This window comes from Macrobrachium rosenbergii, chromosome 6, assembly GCF_040412425.1.
Source record: "Macrobrachium rosenbergii isolate ZJJX-2024 chromosome 6, ASM4041242v1, whole genome shotgun sequence".
Classification (NCBI taxonomy): Eukaryota; Metazoa; Arthropoda; class Malacostraca; order Decapoda; family Palaemonidae; genus Macrobrachium; species Macrobrachium rosenbergii.
The window spans coordinates 57,544,012-57,564,006 of record NC_089746.1 but is presented as its reverse complement, the minus strand read 5'-3'; the positions used below and the strand labels follow the sequence as shown (position 1 = coordinate 57,564,006).

Genomic DNA, 19,995 nt, shown 5'->3' with positions numbered 1-19,995 from the left:
AGTTGCAGAGGAATTCATTAAGTCTCTCTTATTAGAATCCTTTCTTTCCTTAGGCGGCTCACTTTTTAAGGCATCGAAGTTATAACACATTTTGAGGAGGCACACGTATTACAAATGAATTCTTATCGTCTTCTTTGTTCATATCCTTCCTCCTTTGAGTTTTCTTAAAAATATAGCATAGGATACCTCTTTTTAAGGCATCAGTGCCATGTTACTTTTACTCCTTCGAAGGACACATCTGTGTTACGCAGATCTCGTTGCTTCTCATTTTTCAGTGCCCTTTTGTGATTCTCAAGTCTGTTGCAAGGCCTCCTCAGTTTTAAGGCAGCTGCGTCTTGTTATTTTTTCCAGATTTCGGGAAGGAACCACTGTTTCAGTTTACCTTCGTATGTTTTTTGGTGCTTACATCCGTAACACAAGTTACCTTACAGTTTAGACGTTAGTGCTACGTCACCTTTTCCTTATTTCGAAGGAGGTATTTCTGTTGCAGAAGAATACTCTTCGTTTAATTTTGGTACCCTTTTAGCTCTTTTGTGGCCTTCAACTCCGTTAAAGAGATTGTATCACTCTACAAGGCATCAGTTCCATGTTACTGTTGCCTTATTTCTGGGGGGACACTTCTGTTGAAGATGGATAATTTGCGTCTAATTTTAATATTCTTTCAACCTTTGTGTGGTTTTCAACTCTGTAACAGAAACCTCTTCAGTTTTTAAGACAACAATGATCTGCCACTTTTGCCTGATACCAGGGGAGACATCTCTGTTGCAGATGAATACTTTCAGTTTCACGCTCAGTCGATTTTTTTCCATTTTTTTTCTGGTTCTTTGTTCTGAAACACAGGCTACCTAAAGTTTTTAGCATTAGATATGCACAGTATGTCACTTTTGCCTCCTTTTGTAGGAAACATATTTTTTACAGACGAATACTTGGTGTCCCCTTTTCATTTTTTTTTGTAGCTAGTGGATTCTGCTTTACATTGTTCAAGGACATCAGGACCATGCAATTTATGCAAGGAAGGAACTATTTTGGTTGCATATCTGTGATTTTTTTTTCTCTTTCGTTTTCTTTAGTTTTAACAGTGTCTTGCTGTTACCTATTCCATGATCCAGGTAACTCATATTGTCTATATTTTTTAACCTTTTAACCGCGTTTCTTATGCCCTCAGCAGTACTATCAATACCATTCTCAAACTTACGCTAACCCTTTTCATCCTTGTCATTCCTCCTTTCCATCTTTCACTTCCAACAAATCTTCAGAATGCTCATTTTATCGACCCAAGACTACATGCTCCTCAGACAGCATCTCTCCATTTGCATCTATTATTCTGAAATTCAGTTGCTCATCAACCTTTCTCTACATTTACTTCCTAGTAGAATAACGTTGGTCATCCATGAAGCCCTCATTCACCTCTAACCCCATTTTTTATTTCATGTCTTCTTTTCTCTTTCACTTTTAGACAACCTTATCTATCCCCTATAATCTTGTGCATGGTCCCCTTCTGTCTTGCAATTGCACCTCAGGTAATCACTTTTGTCTTTTACTAAACTCATCATTTCTGCATCCCACCAGGCGTAAACAATTCTCAGACATCATTGTTTGTCTGTTAAATCTTTCTCTCTGTATTTTTTTATTCATTACATATTATTCCTACAATTATGGCTAAGCATTTTCCACAGGGACTTCATTTTAATCCTTTGCTATTTGCTTTTACAAATCTTTCCTCTTCTGAGTATATTATGTTTTGGAGCAACGTGGTTTTCCTATCTCTCCTGAACAACTGATACCATATTCTAGGCACTGCAATGAGTCAGATAACGGTATGCACACTAGTTGAAAGATCATTCATCTCAGGGTATTTTAGTGACTATTCTGTGGTCATTTCATATGTTTTTCTCAGATGTAGCTCCAGGTTTCCATGGTGAAAAATGATGTTTGGACCCTTACTGTTTCGTCTATTTTTGCCACACTTTCAATGTCTTCTCCCCGGCTTTCTTTACAACCGTAACTTCTGATTTTCATTTACAGATAATATAACTTTTATACAACACTTTATTGTACCATTTTCCTTTGGAATTCATAAGAGTTTCTTTTTCATAGTACCCTTTCAAGTTCTTCATCTGATGTGCAATATGAATTAATTGCCTTGTCTTCCCCTGTGTCTATTTTTAGGACTCCAACGTCACGCTTATTTTTAATTAAAACATAGTCATTAACAGATTTTTGTTCATATTAAATCCTTTTCATGTTTCTGCACTTCATGCGATTGTTTAACAGGAAGTTTATTTTGCTTAATCAGTTTCAAGAGTGTCTACCATTTTTGGACACCTTTTCTTCATTGTTTAGAAAAACTTGTTCTTTTACACTTAAAGTTCTTTTTAATCATTACTTTCTCATTTCCATTGGCTATTTGCTTTGTGGATCTTTTCGTCTCTTAAGGTAGTACTTAACGATTATATATTACCTTTAGCCTCATCCTGTTCATTTCGTTATTGATTCTGGCCCATTACATCTTATGATGCTCCCGTTCCAATTGGGATCTACTGGTTCACACGTTAACTCCCTTTATTCAATCGCGATTAAGATGCATTCTTAGTTATTACGAGCATTTACATTATTGAGAAGGGTAGGCTACTACTGTATATCTGTTCATGACCAGGTACCGCATCAATCTGGATTCAAATGGTTTATGTTGGTTACATTTTTACCAGGCCAACCTTCAAGTTATTTCTGCTAAGTAAGCGGTTTTGGACAAGATACCTTTTCTATTTACACAGTAGTTTGTGATGTGAAGAAATAACTGAAAACTTAAAACATTTCTTGCTTTACTGACCAACATATAGTGGCATTAGAAACTGTAGATCGTGCAGCACCCATATCAAGAAAATAAAGTATGTGATAGCTCACACAGTTCCATTTGCACATCAATCGAAAGAAGAAATTGAAAATAGCACGGAATTGATAGAAAATATATAGATAGTATAACAGAGGCAATAAACTTAAACAAACAAAAGAGCAAAGGAGGAATATAACTAACAAGGGAGCCGTTTCAAAGCTCAATCTTGTCAACTACTACTACTACTACTACTTATATCCGGAAGACGTAGGTTAGTGTTGTCAATAGGTCCCGAAAATATAGGCTATCGTGGCGACTAAGGGAACCTCCTTGTTAAGGTATTTAATCATTATTACGATGTATCGATGATAATTGAAATGGAAATTATGCAAGAAATGCGTTGGACTGCTCTTGATGGACTAATTTGTCGAATGAATTGGTACCGTGTGGTACAAGGCAACCATGTTGATAGTCCTGGATTAGAATAATCTACAGGCTACGTGATGAATTAATTTCTGTTCAGACACGTGAAATTAAATTGTTCATGCTAATTAAGCTATATTATATTGTATTCGCTGCTGACCGTTATGGTAAACCACGGCGTTTGGTTTACTGCACTACCATGCCTTAGGCTAGGCTAGTTATTGTAGTGTAAGTTAGGCCGGTATTTGTATAGTGTTGGGCCCCTTTTTTTCATGGTGAGACTAACACCATATAAAACATGAAGAAAAAACCATCAATTTCATAAAGAAAAACATGAGCAAAATAGGGTTATGGTTTGCCGACTGACTGGAACCAGGTCACAGTGGTAGTACTCTTGGTAATTTTATATATTAGCTCCACGCCTGTTTTTACCTTTTCAACTGGTTTTTTATACACTTTTAGGGGTTCGGATACTGGCGGTGCATCTGTTTGTTGTCGGCCAAATGGAATGTCCCCTTGCCATGTTTAGTACTGGCCTGGGGGGGATTGGGTACCCGTACTTTAACAAGTTATTGCACTTATCGGACGGGATATGAACCGTTTGAAACAGATGTACCCGTGCTCTGTCTTGTGAAGGTCTCATATGGAAACCCCTTCTTGGATGGACTTCAGGGTTTAATTACAGGTTAATTACACTCGAGCGCCAAAAATTAAAGGTAAATTCATAATTAGCAACCAAAAAACTAGAAAAAGTTAAGTTAGAAGGCATTCACCGCCGTGGAGCTACTATATAGTTCTACCGTAGTCCTCACTTATACCACCATTTGGAAAGGTAAAATAGGCTATGCTCATGACTCAAGAGAGTCTGGTGTAAAAGTGGGTATGGCCTATGCATGTAAATATGTAGGGTACAGCTGCAGACTACAACTGTGGCACTCTAGATTAGAAACTGGTTTAAAAAAGTAAAGGAAATGGTAGAAATAAAAAAATAAAGAAAATGGTAAGTATCATAAACGTGAATAACAGACATAATCATAGGTCAAACAAAGGTAGAACTATAGAACAGCTCCACATCGGGTATTACCTTGGAAATTGACTTTTTATATAGTATTTTGGTTGCTTATCAAGAATTTACCTTTAATTTTTTTGGCGGTTGACTGTAATTAACCTGTAATTAACCTCAGAACTGATATGTTATTGTATGCTGGCCATCCTGGAATGCTATTGTGCATTCACAGTGTTATAGGGAATTTTGGTAAAAAGTGGAGTGTCCTTCACTGGGGTGTCCCCTGCTAAGTAACATGGCCTACTATGTTAGGTTAGGTTATGGCACGTTAGGTTAGTATAGTTCATTTTATAATAGCTTTCCTTAGCCAATCAATTCTTGAACACATGGCTCTCTAGTGACTTGCATGCACGAACCATTCCATGGCAACAACACCACAGTCCGGTCTTTCTCTCAACGATTTCCCCACCAAAACCCCACGTTCCCAAAGGGTCCCCAACCATGTTGGATAGAGATGTGAGGTTAATAATAATTCATCAACAATAAACACCACCACCTTCTTCATCAGCAACACTAAAAGTATAGCTGTACTCTAACAAAAACAAAAACTGGAGATAGCAAATATCTTGGTTGACGATTGGTGGAAATCAGGCCAATAGTAGCCTATGATAATTGCTAACAGTCACCAGATTTAAGAGCACTAGATTAAAGCATGAAAATGTGGCTGTGCTATTGTAAGGATACATCCCAGCCCAACCTGAGCTTCCATAATCTGACATCACCTTATCTACCAACATGCCTGGACCCTTAACACTGCCTAAAATGTGTCAGTGGCACTGAAAGGGATATGCAACCATACAAATGATACCTGAATACATCCAAATCTGAAATTTCCTTGACTAATCTAGGTTGCCAGTTGCTATCTAATCAGGTGGGAGGGGAGCTTTGTCTCCACTAGGCTAAAAAGTGTGAGACTGGTTCTCATGGGGATATATCCCAACCTAAGGCAACCCCCTGCATCCCTTTACCTGACCTTATTATACCTTGATTTTTTTTAAGGACTTTAGTATGATGGAAAAGTTGAAATAATTAATTTTGGTACTTTGGATGTCCCTGACTAGGAGAGTAAAAGAGGCTTCCTCATTATTATTATTACAAGGCTATTTTCTGAAATAATACGTAGCAGAAACTGTTCCAAGATATTTTTAAGGATTATATAGAAGTATTATTGCACTTATTTTCTAACAAAAAGACCAAGTAGTTTTGCGTTCAGTTGAGGTTAGGTGTCAAGCTTTAGAAGCAGAACAAATATATGCAGTCATATGTCTATACTAACTAAACTTCACATATAAACTTATAAAACTTCCTCTTTGTTTTGACTATTGATATTCCACCTTCAGTACCCAGTGCCAATTTGAGAAAATCTGGGTCAAAAAAATTTGTGGAACTTAACCAAGAGAAATGGTAAAGCTTTCATAGACTAAAAAACTAACCTAACTGCAACTTGAGGTCATAAAGCTAGGGAAGATAAGAAGAAGTAGCTTAAACACAACACTCCCACCCATCTGAGGTTTGCCAGGGAACTCTTTGAGGACCTGATGGGGTCAGGGAAACAATAAAAGATCAAACAGAACTTAAAGAATTAAGAAACTTACCAATATTTAGATGTACATATCTTCTTTATTAATAAATTGCTCTTCACACTCCATTTGGAAAAATGCTTCATCTCATACTGTGGCTGAAAAGTATGAAGAAAGTATCAGAGCTAATTTCACAGTACTGTACTGTAAAAACAACAGTAACATACAAGAAAGAAGAATCATACAAAAATTATTCATGCTTAATTTTAGTTTTTCTGGAATATAGATAACTCTGTCTTTAGCAGGAAAGTAGTTTATTTAAAATTACTTTTTGACATTTGTCAATGTGTTGATTACATATCATTTTCTGTTTTTGGGTATAAATGATATTAGTTTTTAATTTTTACAGAACCTGAAGATGGACAGTTTTCTGGAACATTGTAGAATAAAGATTGAGTAAAGGAGAGAAGAGTTTGTTTCGGTGTTGAAGTTCCTCACCCAATTAAGATTTCCCTCCTCTAAATAAATTGTGTATTATGATTTAGCCTAGGCTACATTACAATAAATATAAAATGGAAGTCATAAAGAGACCCTGAACCATAATGTACTCTGCAATAAGTGTAACTGCCTTATAGGTAGATGCATGGTTGATTATAGAAACCACTATGCAACAATGCAACAATTACATTGGGGTAAGAGCTTTTGGTAGGTCACCTCCCAAATATGTTTAGTATCCTACACTACATGGGACTGGTAAATTTAATTTAGGGTGATATTCTGTGAGAGTAATGCCATTTATTAATTTCACTTCAGAAAACTTAACAGAATCTAACTTTAGACAGAAACATGATATAAGATGTTTTTGTTATCTAGTTCATGAGCAGCATCTTTTCTTTTGAAAAAATGTATGTAGTTCATATTATGATGGTCGGTTTGTTTTAAGAGTACAGTCAAGGGTTATAGTGCTCATACTTCTGGTGTAGTGTGGATGTTTTACAGAATTTAGGAAGAGGTTGAGTGTAAACTTTTTTGTGTGGCTTGTGAGTAACATAGGGTATTTTTTTTTAATTCAATCAAGCCATTTTTCAGTAAATAATTTTCTTGGTATCTATGTTAAGTATGTACTTTTATGAATTTTTTATCATAACAAAAAGGATCTATTTCAACACTGATTGTAAAAGTTTTCATAATAAGAAAATTATCCTTAAGAATTCAATGAGATCCTGAATGTATAGGATACTCTGACTGTTAATGTTATTACTGTGGGTTTAGCATCTTCTGTATTTTACTGATTGTATATCCCTGTTCATTTGCTATTTCCAGTTAGTCACTTCACCATGAGGACTACAGCAGTATGTTTGGCACAACACATTGGACGTGGATTCAGATTTCAGTGGCATCTTAAGAACCAAAGAAGGGTGCCTTCTTCTGGAGCTGCTGAAGCATTAACTGCAAAGGGAATAAAAATTTATGACCCGAAGGATATCCTTACTCCTGCTTTCAACAGAGTGTAAGTGCATAATTGATTGCTGACTGGCTTTTGTGGTAGGTTGCGCTATGGATTCAGTCACTTCAATATTTGCGAAATTGGGATTAGGATTTTCAGTTGTGCAGTGGAATTCACTGGATTAGTCTGTAAAAGAAGTGATGTGCAAAATCTACACCGTGTTTGCAAATGATTTTTAAAGTATATGATAAATTGATGGTAGGATTTTATAATTTTTCAGACTTAATGAATTTTTAGCTAACTCACTTTCTGAAAGAACTCTTTGCTAACTTATGAGTATACTGTGTTCTTCTGGAGAGTAGGTCTACAGTACATGATGGTTCCAGTGAGTGAACTGAATTATGGATAGAGAACTGAAAATCTTACTTTGTAATTATATTGTATTTAAAAACAGATTCATGGAATTTTGTATGAGTATTTAATGACCTATGAGAAAGTAAAATTACCAACTCACTGAAAATTTTTATATAGAATTTTCCTTTTTTTGTGTATATATTTATGGTAGATGGCAGTCACGAAATGTGCTGTATTTAGCATAATTTTTATGTAATGAGATGTAATATAACCTTTGAAAAGAAGCATTTTAACACTCCATACTGTATTATTATTTTTTGTATTTTAGGATTGAACTCCCACAACCACCTCCTGTAATTGGGGAAGAATTGGAACCAGATAAGAGACCATGTTATGTTTTCCATGAGTACTTCTCGCCACCAGGAGGGATGACTCAAGCACAGCATTTGACCAACAGTGTTGTGCGTCCAGCACTTCCCCAGAGGGTAGTTGGACGGATTATAGATAATTCAGAAGAAGAAGATTCAAAAATACAGGAGTAAGTGTATTTATTCAGTTGTAAAGAGGATCAATGACCAACTTCAAAACTGTAGATATGTACTGTAGTGTACCATAATTCATGTTTGGATAGAGGATCAGAGTATTGAATAAAAATAAGATAGAGGTTTAAAGGTTGCCCATGAGCAGCACAAGCAAAGAATGTTTTTCATACAAAACCAATGGTACTGGAGATGGTATTAACCGTATTGGAACTGTTACCATAGATATGATGTTTAGAAAAACTTGCTTCTATAATACTTGCCTTTGGTTATGCTGTATATGTTATTAGAATTGACATTTGCTTTGATTTGTTCTTATGCAGCACAAGCATTCTTACTTTTACATATTACTGTATGGATAATAAAGCCAGACAGACATGGTGCTATAAAGCTGTTGAGGTAAGTGAATCAATGCATAGATGAAAAGTTAGGTCTTTTCTATGGAAGGGTCCCTGTCATACCCTCTGAAGACTTTCACTGTTTGGCTTGTTAAACTGTGATGCAGGTATGTATTGATTGCTAATTAGTAATGTATTTTTTATTTCATTTGTCTTCATTGACTTGAAACTGGCGTTCCTTTAAGTTGATTTTGTTTGTTGTGCAGTTATCATTTCTATCATGAAAGTCGACTTGTAGTATAATGTTTTCATGATGGGTTTTTGCAAGGGAACTGTATGTGTTGGAGTAACCAGCCCACTTATGTGCAAATACCAATTAAAGTAAAAACCTTCTCCTCTACTAGTTTTAATTTATGTGTTCATTTTATTTGGGTCTTGTATAATTCACAATCCTTAACATATTTGTATGTTGGTATTTCTGTTTTGTGCTTTGCTCTGGTGTTAGCATTGTCTTGTTTTAACTGGTCTTGTAGCAGAAGAAAACATAACCAATATTTGCTGGGCATCATCACAGAATTATAAAAATTACAAAGTACAAGAATTATTAGAAATGAGATCATGAATGTAAACTGAGTTACAGATGCTATATACTAAAAGTATGGCAGTTGCTAAGGAGATAGCCTAGAATAACATGCAAGAAGCTCAGGAATCAGGTACCATTTTCCTCTTAAGACACTGTGCATAAGCTAACTAATACACTAACCCCTCCATTGCTGTGCAGTGAAAAGTGCCTGTACCCCATTCCTCCAACTCTCTGTGTCTCTTGCTCTCTCAGGTAGCTTATTGTAGCCAATTCCCAACTGTTTCCACATAGTAAATCTGTCAGCAGGTAGGTGTGGTCATTTTATAGTAGGGAAGATTTTTCCTATCATCTAACTGCTGTGCTGCTGAGATCAACAGTTATCTAGCACTCAGTTTGACAGTCTTATCCCTCTTCTAAGGTATCAGTATTTGGGATTGGACACTTGAATCATGGAAATAATTCAGAAATTTCTATTTTTAGAAATGTTGAATGCTTTAAGTTGTATAATTTTATATTTCCAATAGGAGATAAAATTTTGTAGTCCCAAATAACCCTAATTGTCAGAATGGGTTCATTATAGTACACTGTACTTACTTATTCCAGGGTTATTCTTCAGTCTCGTCTAATGGATTCCCATCAGGAGTTACTACCAAGAATAGATGATGTAGTAAATCGACCTGGATGGAAATTTCCAAGAGAATGGGGTTCACCTGTAGGCAGGAAGAAGTAAGTGTGGAAAGGCATTAATTTTCCTGTCTAGTGTTCATATTCTTAGATGTAAAAATTGCAATTATATAACTTATCTAAGTCTGAACTGGCAAGGAAAACAATTGATTTAGTCTGAATGACTGGCAGTATGCTAAATGGGGTGCTTTAGATAACACTTGACAGGCATCTTCATTTTCTTTCAGCCTTACAAAATTTGGTAATATTGCTGTGTACTCTTAGTATTTTTTAAGTGATGTAGGTTGCATTGTGTTATATTTTAAGAGATGTAAGTTTTTGTATATACAGTAGTACCCCCATGATAATCTAAATGCTATAATGAGTTGATTGATTATATCATTATGGCATAATAACTTTCATTTAGGCCTTTTTTTGTGGACTGTTGTTCTGATTGTTGTCATGATTACCTTTAATATTTTTGGTAAACAGACTGCTCTAGTTACTGTTTATAAGGTAAGAGATTATTTTATTTTATGTTATGCTGTACATTTGTTTTTCAAGTTAGGACATTGGGTTTAGTTTTGTTTTGAAGCCAAGTAAATTTACTTTATTGTGGTGTTATAAAAAATGTAAAAAACTAGATTATATAGTCAGAATAAGGTGTTTAGGTTAACCAAGAACTTAAATTTCCTTACTTTTTTTGTAAATAAGCATTAAAAAAATAATGGGGATTTATAAATTATTTTTGCACCATGAACGTATACATTTTGCTGTCATTTATGTTAAAATTATTTATGGTTGATTTTTTATTTTTGACAGATGATGTCATAGGACTCTTGGGATGATATTTAAATGACATCATTTGACATCATCGGAATCAGAAAGGATTAATGGACATGATTTATGATTACTCATTTCTGTATTTGTTCCTAAACAATCTTACCCAAAGGATTTGTTTTTCATCGATTATTGAAAATTGGAGCAGGGTAGAGTTGAAGAAGTTGGACAGAAAAGTTACCAAGATTGTTCATAGCTTGGCTAGGTTGAGGTAACTGCAATAACATTTTTTAAAATATTACCCTTCTTCTGTATCATCTGTAATCTTGTAAAAAATGCTGGAATTGCCCATTGACTGCAATTTTGTAAATTTAAAAAAATTACTAATCTAGGCTTTCCTTGGAATGGTATTAAGGATACTGTACTGTCTATTGGGAAGAGATCTCAAGATTACTCATGTCATCTGTTGCTGTTGTGAATCTTTACCTAAAAATGCAGAATGGTTTGATGACAAGTATGAAGGATTTCTTAGTTAATTGATTGTTTGGTAATCATGTTTGTTAAATGAACAGTGCACCAGTGGAAGAAATGGGAGTTTTATTTTTTTGCTCACTTCTCCATGAGACTTTTGATCATCAAAGTGTTGTTATCTAGAGAACTGACAGTTAACACTGGTTATACATGGTAGCCTCAGCACAAATTATTTGCAGACCCTTTGTCTATTGGCATACATTCTGAGTGAACTGTCCATTGTTTAACATGACATGAAGATCTTCAAGCTGGAATTGATTACTCTGAGGTTTATTTTGAAAGAAAAGAAATACTTTAGTTTTAAAGGCTGATTGACCAAAGCTTTGTGAAAAGAGAGCTGTTTCCTTTTAAGCAAAAAATGTTTTAATGCTGGAGGTGCCAGTCAACCTTTGCTGAATTGTACTCAGGGCATGTCATTGATTTTTTCAGGGTTGCTTGATAATAACGATAATTAGCTGTAATGATCCTGTTATGAACCCTTTATTATCATGAACACATTGATTTAAACCTAAAAGCCTGCAGCCAGCAAAGGCCATATAACTCACTGAATATCCTTGCCAGATAATGTATGTAGTGACAAAATTTGCAGTGGAGCAACATAAACTAAAAGCTTGTGCTGGTGAGAGGAAGTCTCACAAAGTGACAACCACAGCTTTTCTAGTTTTCAGATTATTTTAGCTCACAGTTGGATCTAACTGTAATATTAAAGTATGGGTAAAATATGAGTTATAAATGGAACAAAAATTATTAAAATTTTTGCATTTTTTACACAATACAATAAACAGAATTTATTTCCTTTTAATTTTTACATTATGTGCTGGGAAATTAATATAATTTTTGTACACATGATTTTGAGTGAATTTAATTGGTGACATGGGGGTTATGTTGGTGTTTGAAAATTTGTAAACTGGGAGCTATTCAAGGTAATTGTATATTTGACTAATTTCTTTGCATCATCATACAGCAAGCAGATGACCTACAAACTCCTGCTTCTCCTGGACCAGCTATCTCCTGAATTAGCAAACAAGCATTTGATGGCAAACACAAAGAGTCAAGTCTCCTTAGAGCATTCAGGTTAGTGACTTATTTCATTTTTGAGATACTAGGGGGCAGATGTAGGTTAGCATTTTCTAAATTTCTACTGATCATTCTTCTACTAATATTTGAAACAAATTGGTAATGGCATTGAAACACTAAGTATTCCTTCAGTGGTCAATGTTAGCATTACTGTTGCCCATCTTAAAACTTGACTGCTATGTTTTGCTGTACTATTTTCTGTGAGGAATTTTTGGACTGTTGTCACATTTCGAACAAATTCCCGAAATGTAAATTGACAAAAATAAGGATTTGAATGATCATCCTTGGGAAAGTGTTAGCTTTAAAAATTTTGAATCTGGCACGGTATGTGAATATCTGAATTGATGTCACATAGGAAATATATATGGGTATGTATACAGTGTATATATTTTTTAATTCCAATATAGGAAATATACATATGTGTAGGTATGTATATATATAATTTTTATTTCCTCTTACATTTACCATTGTTGCATTGTAATTTTTTTGTTTCCAGGTCAGTTGATTCAGATGAAGTATAAGGCATATGCGCTGTTAATCGCTTCAAAACCTTTGTCACCGGTAGCTGAAGAAGAAGAAATTCTTGCAACTGAGGGTGAAACTCTACCTGACATTTATCCTCTTTCTCCATTTCTTCATTGCAAACAACTTGTAAAATACAGTGATGAACAATATGATTGTAAGTACTGTCATGTATTTATTACTTTGTTGTGAACCATTAGGTATATGAGTTTTACTTGAATTTAATTACTTAAGTGCATATAATATGACAAAAATTGATGTGAATTGCCATACTAGAGAGGATCCTGGTCTTATCTTTCATTGCACTTAAGCCTTGATTGGGTTTGAATAAAAGGAGCTGCACAATACATGTGTTCTGTTATTCTCTGTTAAAGTTTGAGTCATGCATGTTATTGTAGCTTTAGTACTTTGATTTCCACTTGTTTTTGTAGTAGAATAACTACATGGTATGAATGTATATTTGCGTTTGCATTTTTCACAGATAGTATTATTGATTTTGTTCCTTTTGTGCCAGAATGGTTCTAATTTAAGTCATTTGCTGTAGGAGTAAGTTTTCTAAACTCTGTTTAGGATATCAGTGTTTCATGTTTTTACATACCAGGTATTGCCCAAGTTAGTAGTTCAGGGAAGGTGGAAAAAATGTACAAGGGCCACTAAATACTTTATGAAAGATGAAAATAGAGAAATTAAAGTTTACATAAAATTTCCTTATGAAAGTGCATGAGGAGAGATGATGAAGATATAAAAGGGGCAGTGTTTATGCAAGGCCAAACTAGAGAATTTATAATTAAATTGAATGACTAATGGAACAATGGAGGTAATATTGTGAAAGTCAGCTAGATGCAAAGAATGGTTTTGAGCTAGAAGAAATTGACATGGCAGGGACCAATAGAAATTGTGATGCTTGAAGAAGCAAAATGAACTCTTGGAAAGATGAAAGAAGCATATGCTTCAGGACCATCAGGAATAACAAAAACAACAAAAACAACTTGCTAAAAGAAGCTGGAGAGAGTCATTGATGAGTTGACAAGAAGGAAGAGATGGAAATATTCAGACTGACAGCAGTTTTGTTATATACAGGGAAATCAACAGAGACAGTCTTTATAACGAGATGAATGCTTGAGAGGCAACATGTTAAAAGGAAGAGAATGTAGTACCATATATTTTCAGAGGACATGAGACAAAATAACAAGATAAGCACATCAGTGGGTATTACGGAAAGCAAAGGGTATCAGAAAGGCTGGGAGTTATTGTAGTATGTCATAATGTATTACATATTATGCAATCACTGGCATGTATATCTGAAGAATTTGAAAAAATGTTGAGATTAACAAGTAAAGTATCCATTAAGGATCAGGGCTGAGTCTTTATTATTTACCACATGGAGGAAGGTACAAAGAGTGTTGATGGTAGGGCCTAAGAGTGTCTTTATGTAGATGATCTGATGTTAATAGCAGAATCAAAGGTATAGGTTGAGGAAATGTTCAAAAGATGAAAAAAAGAGTAGACTGGAGAAAAAAGGTTTGAAAATTGGCCTAGACAAAGCTAGGCTTCTGTTGGGAAATGATGCAAAGGGAAAAGTACAATTGGAAATGTTATCATGTATATTCCGTAAGGAAGGTGTATGAGTGACTGCATTTTATGCTGAATGTAGCATTAGTGCATGAGATATTCAGGATGGCAAAATGTGAATAGGGTTAGGGATTTTAAGAACTAATGGAAGCAATTAAGCAGGTGATATACTGAATTTTTAAGCTCCTATTGAAAGTGAAGTAAGATAAAAATACAGTAAGTGGCAATAGCCTGGATGAAATGGAAAAGTTTTACTGGATTACTTATTAATAGCTGTGCCCATTTTTTACTGAATAAAGCGGTATAATCTGTTACATGGTTATAAGGCTGTAGTTTGTACACAGCAGAGACATGGACATTAACAAAGAAAATTAAGATTTTAAAGAGATGAACATACAAAGTGCTGAGTTTCTTGGCTGATTGGGATGATCTATTGGCAAATGGAAAAGTTGCTGAGGGAAGCGACATACTAAGGCTGGAAAACAGGCTGAGATAAAGTAGGAAGGTAATAAGAAAAATAATGGAGAAAAGTCATGGTCAATTTAGATTAAGCTGGCCCTGTATCAGCATGGTCCGTAGTCCAAAGGGAATAAGAGTTATGGTGTGAACCTTTGGAATTAGCACAAAGAACATATATAAATATATACATGAATTACATAGCAGTTATGGCAGAAAGTGCACAGGACTTTCATGAGCTAATTAACAGTTTTTATTTACTATGTTAATAGGATTGTGTATGATATATTAGTTTTTAATCCTTTATTATTACTATAATATATAAATTAGTATGATCAAACTAAAGTGGTAGAGTTGTAGCTTCATGGGACTGCCCTATATCTGTATGGAGCAGTAGAGAAGTCGGACAAATAGGTGTGAAGAGACCAAATAAATCAAATCACAAGTAAGGTAAAAGATAATGAAGGTAAGTGAAGGGGGCTGTTTAATTTATATTCCAGTGATTTAAAGATTTCCTAACAGATAAATCAGTAACATTAATGATCATGAGAGGAGATTAGAAATCACTGGCTATTTATTATTTGCTCTTAGGGTGTTGACATCTTGAGTTGCTTTATTGAAATGTTTGGGAAAATGGAATATAAAGGTCAGTTTTTCTTCTACAGAATTAGATGTATATAATTACCATATACTTTCGCAGGTTTATGTAAATTTAGATACTGTATATCAGAGGTACTGTGGTGTATATGAAGAATGACTGAACCAATCATTCACATAAACATACTCATTTAACCAGTCTTTTTATAGGTTGTATATATTTTTAAGAAGTTATGAAAAGTTTCTTTAATAATATACCATTCATGTACTGGTGCCTTCTCAGAATGACATGTGAATTTTCATTTTGCTAAGAGCTGATCAAAGTACTGGTAAGTAAAGTAGTTACTGAAGTGAACTGTTTTTTAATGTAAATAGTTTTAAGGTACTCTTACCTTTTCTTTGATTATTGTACAGTTACTCCAGTGCAAGTGAATTGTTTTTAATTTTATTTGTTTTAATTGCAGGTTTGGCCACCAGTACTCTCTACCCCCACACTCTCTTTATTCATTTGAACATGCCAAGACCACCACATGATGATGATAATTTTTGTGGACTTACACTCATGCAAGCTTTTGGACATGCTGCTGCCTATGCAAAATCATCACTTAAGGTAGGTAATCTTTTTTTCAGGTATTTTGTTCAAGCACCTGTCATTTTGGCTTTGAGTGTCTTTTTCATCCATTGCAGGTACTGTTTTTTTAAATTAGTAATTACTCTTTTTTTTTCCTGTTTGATTTCCCAGTGTGCTGTTTTATTGCTCCCATCCTCAGCCTTGGTCAGTATGAATGACAGATTAATGTAAATTTATCAACTTTGAATAGTGTTATGTGTGATGCAGTGGCATTTATGGGTAACAGTGTGACTGATGTTGATTTTAATGGTGCAACAACAAAAAATACCATTATGCCAAAAATTGTTTAGTCTGAAAGTACTTTCTTGTTTGTATCCAAAATGATGCTTATCCAAAAGAGATAGCGTGACCATCATGCAGCATAGAGGAAGAGGATCTAGAGAAGACGTGAGTTGTGAGACACTGATCTCTGTCATTTATCTATACCTGTTCAAAAGTAAGAAGCAAGAAGCAACCCTATTTGGTTTGACATTAGGGTACTTATAATGATGGAATAGCATAGCAGAAATCTAGATAGCCTGCAGTACTTTCAGTCTAAAATTGGAGGGGAAAGTGCCCAGGCCTACAGTACTTTGATGACAGAATGTTCATCTCTGGTGCCTGGGGAAAGATGACACCTACCTCATGAATGAGATTCAAAATAGATTCAGAGTGCTGAAACCAAGCACTGTATACCATACTGAGAGCATACCCAATGCACCTGTATTGGACTCACACACAACCCAGATTTATGGTGTCTTTTTATCCAGTGAAGGATTCAGCTTTGATATACAGCAGTAGAGGAGAATCTTAGTCACCCATCTAACCAGTAGCAGAACCTGAATCTTCTACCAATCCAGTTCAGATTCCAAGGTATCTGGCCACCAGAGTGTATCACATAGCTACTTAGGAGCAGGTGGAATGAGCTTCAGAACTGTTCTACTTTTTTCATAATCTGATTGGTACTAAGATTTAGCAAAGTTTGATATTAATGGAATCATGAATGAACAGGTTGGATATTGTTAAATGGTACAGGCATTGTTAAAAGGACAGTTGTTGTTTCATCCTCTTCATTGAGGGCCTGGGGATGATGTAATTGTGGCAGACATCGATACTGTTGCCATCTATGGAGCTTTCATGTGTGAAGGTTAAGAGATGATTTAAAGGTCTTCTGGACATGAAGTTTTTCTCAGAAGAATTAGGTAGTCGAAAGAAATAACATTCCTGTAACAAGTGTTTAGCAAGCATTATCCTTCGTCCTACTCTTATACCCCACTGTGGGTTTCTTTTCTTATTTTTCAGTTATTGTATGTTTTTGTCATCTTAGTTTGGTATGTTGAAGATTGTCAGGGTTTCATATATTTAAAAATTTTCATTTATTTAAAAACTTTATTCCTAAGAATTAGGCAGTTAGAGAATTTTACTAAATTTTTTATGACTTATTTAAATGCTTGAAAAATTGCTTTCTTTGCTATAAAGATTTTAACAGAGTGCTGCACATCAGGGACATGTATGCCATGCGTAAATTTTAATTTTGAATTTAAGTTATATCTTTGAGTAGATTTGCATTGCTACATTTCTAGGATTGAGAAAGTGCATCTTTTGTTGTAATTTGTACTGTGTTTCCTAGCTAAGGGTTAAGATTTATTGAGTGACGATATGTGTATTTTTTCCAGATTGAAAATGGTGATTTAGAGACTCCACTTACCCTGCAAGTGGTTCACACTACAGGAAAGAAGTTCCACTTTGGTGTTTTGCAGCTAAATACTTTGGATCTCACTGGGCCACGGAAGAACATATTCTGGAGTAGTCCAACAGAAACCTTATTTGATGTGTGTAATTTTAAGGGTGCAGCAGCAAATTTAGAGGGTTACAATCCCCAAATTTTTAGCTTGTTAAGGGCATTCCATGCCCAGTAAAACTAAAATTTGTGTTGTAAATAAAAAAAGTAACTGTTTGTAACATTAAAGTTGTAGTTAAATGTTGCTCTAATGTTTTAGTTACTGACATTCAACTTATTCCCAGTTTTATCTAGGAAGTGATCAGTAAGTGTTTTATGAGGTGTGAAGGTCTTTATGAGTAAGGCATGACTAATGATAGACCAACATTAGACTAATCATAGATGGCTGTGCAAAATATCACTGGCCACAGTAACTCAAAGACCAGACTTGATGTCAAGATGCAAACACTTGTGAATTCAACTGATCTTTTTTCCCAGTAGCAAGTACAGTAAAAATGTAGATTGTGCTACTGCTGACTATCATATTCTATACGGACATTGCTATTAAACAAGTCATTATCATTAAGAATTATTTAATAAGACCACCGAGTCTACTGTTTATCTAGATTTTCATGTTGCTCATCCAAAGGATGTGGTGATAAATGAAAACTGAAAATCAGAACAGGGTAGTTAGAGATAAGAAGAGACTAAAATTATAGAAAAGTAAAAGGCACAAAACAGTGTTGCTGGAGCCAGAAGGGACACTGCAAAAACTTAAGTACCATATACATTGTGCTCACAAGGCAGGCTGCAAATGATACCCTCTGCCATGATGAAACAAGCCAATAGGCCTTCAATTTGAAAAGCCTGGCTTACTTGGAATAGAACCGAATGCTCATATTGTAGATATCTGTAATTACATTCAGTGAACTGTGGCATTGAAACATAAGGCCATTAGATAGTGTTGCCACTTTGTACACTTGCAGGACCAGAAGTCCTTGAAAGGGTGAGATTTTAGCACTAAAAATAATGCTTTATGAAAATGAAAAAGTCTACAGGACTTTTCACTTCCTCTTAATGTGTAAATCATTTACCTGTCTCATGCCACCTTTGACCAAGAGAAGCAATGAACTAACACCACCTCTCTTATGCTGGTCACTAGCATATAGTGGTTAGTGTCTTGGCATGCCACAGATGAAGAAATCACTGGCTCTGTATCATGATCAGTTAATCCTATGGTGTGGGGTCTGTGGTGGGAGGTTGAAACCAACATATTCTTTGGAAGCTTGAATTTCAAGGCAATGGCCCTGTTGGCTTGTTCCATATGAGTAGGTTTCATCTACTGTATAAATAAATAAATGAAAATGAAAATACACTCAACATTCTGACACTGGTTGTAGAGAGAATGAGAGTCAATATAGATGAAACTTTTGAATGTATCACAAGGAGTACTTTTTAAACCTGGACAATATCCTTCGCATTAGAAATAATGGTCAGGACGGCATACATTTACAAATTAAACATTTGAATAATAACATGAAGTTTATGCAGTTGAATGCAAACAAATTCAAAAATATATGTGACAAAACTGACAGATTAACCCTTGATCTGAACGAAAAGAGGATAAGTGAGAGCATTGCATGCTAGATTAGAAACAATACTGCAAGTTAATTTAACATGAGCAAATCATGTCTACCTACCTTGAAGGAGATGCATAATTGCAAAATTGTGCTGGGGACAGTGGCCAGCAAGCTGGAACTGATACTTGACCCAATCTATTTGGCCTCTGTATGCTAGAAATAAACAAAAAGAAAAGTTACTTCCTTCTGCATGTCATTGTAAAAGTAAATAGAAAGTGCATGCAGACTATCCAAAAGGAAAACAATGATAAAAGAGAAATCATGGATATTAGAGACACAAACATTGTGTCTGGTCAGTAACTCCCGAGCAAAGGAACGTAATAAATGCGTGGTTCTTTCCTAGCGATGAGATCCTCCCCTTTGAAAATGATGTAAGTTCTTTAAAAAATAACTCTCTTGGCTACCATAAGTGGGTATTCAGAGACTGTTATGGGTAAATAAAATGATTTTTTTTAATATCTGGAAATTTTAAATTGAATGCCATATTAAAAGACTGATTGTTTATACTAAATCGAAAAGAAATTAGTAATTTATTGAAGTAACGATAAATCCACAGTTGGCTCCCAAGTACCCTAGTCTCAAACAGCAATCTGGAGATTTGGAACAATAACCACCTCTCTTCCCCCACACAACACAATAAATAGAGTGCAGGCAGCGAACGCATTGCATGTTTTCCTTAGTTGAGCTAATAACTTTCTATTTAAATGTAGGGATGTGCAAGGTA

At 35.0% G+C, this 19,995-nt stretch overlaps 1 protein-coding gene across 2 annotated transcripts; it reads left to right on the top strand.

Moving 5' to 3' along the window:
* Positions 1–3,020: 3,020 nt before the first annotated feature.
* mRpL37 (mitochondrial ribosomal protein L37) lies at positions 3,021–17,896 on the top strand. Of its 2 annotated transcripts, none has more exons than XM_067105899.1 (8): positions 3,021–3,104; positions 7,166–7,352; positions 7,972–8,181; positions 9,707–9,829; positions 12,042–12,151; positions 12,651–12,833; positions 15,766–15,911; positions 17,588–17,896. In XM_067105899.1, the coding sequence occupies exons 2-8, from the start codon at positions 7,180–7,182 to the stop codon at positions 17,828–17,830; spliced, it is 1,188 nt and encodes a 395-aa protein (XP_066962000.1). In that variant the 5' UTR covers positions 3,021–3,104; positions 7,166–7,179; the 3' UTR covers positions 17,831–17,896. The 2 variants fall into 2 exon arrangements, with proteins under 2 accessions (XP_066962000.1, XP_066961999.1); XM_067105898.1 differs by having other exon boundaries at positions 3,045–3,171.
* The last annotated feature ends 2,099 nt before the right edge of the window (positions 17,897–19,995 follow it).

Coding starts and splice junctions, on each gene's coding strand:
- mRpL37 (XM_067105899.1), top strand. CDS start 7,180: ATGAGGACTACAGCAGTATGTTTGGCACAACACATTGGACGTGGATTC. Junction 7,353..7,971: donor ACTCCTGCTTTCAACAGAGT/GTAAGTGCATAA, acceptor TTTGTATTTTAG/GATTGAACTCCCACAACCAC. Junction 12,834..15,765: donor CAGTGATGAACAATATGATT/GTAAGTACTGTC, acceptor TTTTAATTGCAG/GTTTGGCCACCAGTACTCTC.